Here is a 4,925-nt window from a genome sequence, read left to right as displayed (position 1 = left end):
GAAGGGAAGGAAAGGAAAGGAAAAAGAAGACAAATGTTATTTCCAATAGTGAACATGTGAGAATATGGACAAACCCCAAAGGAAAGGGCCAGAGGGGGTTTTAAGCAGCTGAGGATATAGGACAGAGAGAATCTTCTAGACTTCTTGAATTTTTTCCAGCTATTAGCACTTCTGCTGTTATATGTTCACCAGACCTGGTAGGTCAGTCTGATGGAAGGATAAGTAAAACAAACAGAAAAATTTTTTTCAGTGTCTTTCAAAATGGGAAGAAAAAAATCAATAATATTTTTTCCTGTGGTTCAAGTAAAAGGATAGAAAAAACACAATACATAAGAAAAAGGAAAAAGACCTGAGGGATAACTCAGATGTAAGCAATAAGTTTATAAGTTCAAGGGCCTGACTTTGACATCCCTAACCCCTACATTTTAAAAGGCAACCATGTACCACCATGCTTATAGTTCCAGCACTAAGGAGGTAGAGGCAGGACACTTGGGATTTGCTGGCCAGGTAACCTGCCCTACTAGTCTATTTCTAAGCCAAAGGCAGATGGTGTCTCAAGAGAAAGGTTAGTGGTACCTGCGGAGTGACCTGAGACTGTCCTCTGACCTACACACACACTCAGAGAAAATACTGGGCGAATGAGAAAGGAGGAGAAAACACAAATAACATGAGCAGAGAGGTCGGTCCGTAGGAACCAGGCCAGCTTCTGTGTCTAACTTACTGAACAGAGACCAACTGTAGAAACAAGGCTAAGAAAGAGCTACACTGAGAAGAACCTCAATGCAGTGACATCTTCTAAGGAATCCTCCAAAGAGAAAAGGTCCTATGGCTTTACAACTTCTTCTTTGGGAAAAACTAACACAATATAGATAAACAGGCCATTTGTTGCCCAAACTTTGAGCTGTTATCCTCTGAACAAAAACTCTATCAAAGTGTTACTCCAGCTGCCGATCACTTGGTGTCAGCAAACTGAATGTGGGGAGATTACACAGGTGGAGTGCACACAAACATCTAATTTGTCTGCTCTCTCTTCTTAGAGACATTCAAGATAACATAAACATCCACATCATTGCCAGGAACTCCTTCATGGGACTGAGCTTTGAAAGTGTAATTCTGTAAGTATGTGGGCAAACCCATAGCCTAACACTCAGTCCTTCACTAACCTCTGTGTCTCTCACAATGGGCTAAGTCTTAGTGTGTTAGTTTAACACTGTCATCTCCCCCTTTAAATCATTCTACGGTTTCTGTGCTTCCTCTCAACTCTACATCTCTGAATCTCAACATGGGGTCATGTTAATAATTCATGATTCTGTAGTGTGATTCAAGTATTTAAAATTGCTCTTTGACGAATGGTCTCCTGGGATACAGCATCTGCCGCAAAGAACAAAATAGCTTGTGTCAATAAAGCTGATTATGGCATGGCAAGGCTTCTGTTGCCAAAAGGGAACAATGAGGAGCGAGGTGGACTTGAGAAATAAGGCTCCATCCCCAGGCCTCATAATCACAGGAAGTGATCCCATTCAGGCCCATGCTGAGCATGCAAAGATGGTCTCCATTGCTCAGAATAATCACACGTGCTAATGAGCTTTCGTTCATCTGTCCGGATTCTGGGGAAGGTTTTTGATTTTTGTTTGTTTGTTTTTTCCAATTTTTATTTGATATTTCTTTACATATCAAATGTTATCCCATTTCCTAGTTTCCCCTTCAAAAACAACCTATCCCCCTCCTCTCCCTGCTCACCAACCCACCCACTACCACTTCCAGGCCCTAGCATTCCCCTATACTGGGACATAGAACTTTCACAGGACCAAAGGCCTCTCCTCCCACTGATGAACAATTAGGCTATCCTCTGCTACATATGCAGCTAGAGCCATGAATCCCACCATGTGTACTCTTTGGTTGGTGGTTTAGTCCCAGGGCACTCTGGAGGTACTGGTTAGTTCATATTGTTGTTCCTCCTATGGGGCTGCAAACCCCTTCAGCTCCTTGGGTACTTTCTCCAAGTCCTTCATTATGGACCCTGTGCTCCGTCCAATGGATGGCTGTGAGCATCCACTTCTGTTTGTCAGGCACGGGCAGAGCCTCTCAGGAGACAGCTATATCAGGCTCCTGTCAGCAAGCCCTTGTTGGCATCCACAATAGTGGCTGGTTTTGGTGGTTGTTTATGGGCTGGATCCCCAGGTGGGGCAGTCTCTGGATGGTTGTTCCTTCAGTCTCTGCTTCACACTTTGTCTCTGTAACTCTTTCCATGGGTATTTTGTTCCCCCTTCTAAGAAGGATCGAAGTATCCACACTTTGTTCTTCCTTCTTCTTGAGTTTCATGTGGTTTGCAAATTGTATCTTGGGTATTCTGAGATACTGGGCTAATATCCACTTATCAGTGAGTGCATATCATGTGTGTTCTTTTGTGATTTGGTTATCTCACTCAGGATGATATCCTCCAGATCCATCCATTTGTCTAAAAATTTCATAAATTCATTGTTTTTAATAGCTGAGTAGTATTCCATTGTGTAAATGAACCACATTTTCTGTATCCATCCCTCTGGTGAGGGATATCTGGGTTCTTTCCAGCTTCTGACTATTATAAATAAGGCTGCTATGAACATAGTGNAGCATGTGTCCTTATTACATGCTGGAGCATCTTCTGGATATATACTCAGGAGTGGTATTGCTGGGTCCTCCAGTAGTACTATGCTCAATTTTCTGAGGAACCACCAAACTGATTTCCAGAATGGTTGTACCAGTTTGCAATCCCACCAGCAATGGAGGAGTGTTCCTCTTTCTCCACATCCTTGCCAGCATCTGCTGTCACTTGAGCTTTTGATCTTAGCCAAACTAGAGATATGAAACTTATAGAGGAGAGAGTGGGGAAGAGCCTCGAACATATGGGCACAGGGGAAAAATTCCTGGCTTGTACTGTAAGATCAAGAATTGACAAATGGAACCTCACAAAATTGCAAAGCTTCTTTAAGGCAAAGGACACTGTCAATAAGACTAAAAGGGAGCCAACAGATTGGGAAAAGATCTTTACCAATCCTAAACCCAATAGAGGGCTAATATTCAATATATACAAAGAACTCAATAAGTTAGACTCCAGAGAACCAAATAAACCTATTAAAAACGAGGTACAGAGCTAAACAAAGAATTCTCAACTGAGGAATACCAAATGGCTGAGAAGTACCCTAAAAAAATGTTCATCAGGAAAATGCAAATCTGGGGAAGTTTTTACATGCACGAGGTGTCACTAACAAATGACTTTCTAATCCGACCTGTTAGGATCCAGCTTGACAGTCCACCCACTTCTCGGGATAGCAAAGAAACTAGGTATTATGAACTACCAATGCAACCCAGGATTCATGCACACAAACTGACAGTTGGGGACTGTCTGATTGTAATTCCACCTTAAGAAACAAATTCTAGCTTCCTGTTTCACAAATTGTCATGAATTCATTTCACAGTGTGATTTCTCATGATTCTGTTTTTAAATGAACTCCATTGTATGCAGTTCACCAAGAGCAGCAAACACCATACAGATCTTGTCTGCTCTTCACTGTTTTGCTTATGGCTGCTGTGTGATTCCATACCCACACACTTCTCAAGAGAGCATACTTTTCTCTTGGGAGTCAACATTTTTCAGACATATCTTTGAAAGGTAAGTTCACACTTGTGAGGACAACATCTATTTTCTTACCGTGTCTGCTCCTTAATCCATAGATAATAGAGGAAAAGACTCTTGCTCAACACAGCTGTGAGTTTCTAGTTGATCTTAAGCTGGGTAGTACCTTTAAGACCAGGGATGTTTTCTCCTAAGAGAGCCATCTAATGCACTCAGGGGAAATGTAATAACATGATATTGAGCACTCAAAACCTCTCTATCTCATCACATCTTCAAAACTTCCGAAGTTCCATTCTAAAGACAAATGTAAATATTTATTTGTTCTAAACATCCTAAAGTCATCAGGTCCTTGGCTACTCACTCAAAAATGAGCAGTAAAAAAACATATTGCAGGGACTCTGAGCCCTTTCTCATGCAATGCTGGGTGAGAAAGCAGAGGGGCTGCTGGGAAATCACCTAGCAAGGGCCCTCCTGAAGAATGCCTAATTCAGGAGACCAGAGATTAAGGTATATTTGTGACAACTGCTCCTAGCAGGCTTTGGCCTCAGGAGAGGATTACATCATTCATGTTTTCTCTCTTGCTTAGTTGCCTCCCATCTAGTTCGCCCATCTGTCATGAGTCTTAATGAGCAGGGCCTCATGCTTTCAGTCCCTCAGAGAAGTCTCTGTTGAGTGAGCATGCCATTTGACTCTAGGGACAAAATAAGACCTAGGAAAGTTCAAGGGATTTTGCTTTAGCAGAATAGTCGCACAGATGGTGGTTATTCTCATCATCATCACAAACACCATCATTGTCACTGGGTTTTAAAGGGCATTCCCTGTTGTAAGAGACTAGGAACTGAGCCTAGTGGTATAGACCTACAATCCCAGCGATTCGGGAGGCCAAGACAGAAAGATTATACGTTCAATTGTATGTCTTGAAATTTAAATATAGACATGTTTAAATATAAATATGTATTTATATTTAACAGAAATATATAAATAAACATATGTACATACACATATGTACATACACACACTAAGCAATAACAATAATTTGGAAAAATTGTCTAATATATAGATATCGATATGGATATAGATACAGATACAGATACAGATATAAAGATGGTAGAGGATATATCCCAGAAGTAGAAAACATGTCTAGCATGATCAAGACCTTGGATTCACCACAAAACAACAAGAGAAAGAGATTAGAAGTGCACTATATAGCTGTTGGTATCTCTGTGTTGATAGTTCAAGAGTTCAGCAGTCCAATAGGAAGCCAAGGGAAAGGGTCAGCAGTCCAATAGGAAGCCAAGGGAAAGGGTCA

General features: G+C 41.3%; 1 protein-coding gene across 2 annotated transcripts in view; it reads left to right on the top strand.

Moving 5' to 3' along the window:
- The window catches only part of Fshr (follicle stimulating hormone receptor), a 173,920-nt gene that overhangs the window by 149,818 nt on the left and 19,177 nt on the right, over window positions 1-4,925 (top strand). The window contains exon 6 of one of the 2 annotated variants that reach the window (XM_021218039.1): window positions 1,038-1,115. The exons of the other annotated variant lie outside the window; for it this stretch is intronic. Within the exon in view, the coding sequence (XP_021073698.1) occupies window positions 1,038-1,115 (78 nt within the window). The remainder of the gene's footprint in view (window positions 1-1,037; window positions 1,116-4,925) is intronic. 2 annotated transcript variants of the gene reach the window in all.

Source organism: Mus pahari, chromosome 18 (genome assembly GCF_900095145.1).
Source record: "Mus pahari chromosome 18, PAHARI_EIJ_v1.1, whole genome shotgun sequence".
Lineage (NCBI taxonomy): Eukaryota > Metazoa > Chordata > Mammalia > Rodentia > Muridae > Mus > Mus pahari.
This window is presented reverse-complemented; position numbering and strand designations above follow the sequence as displayed.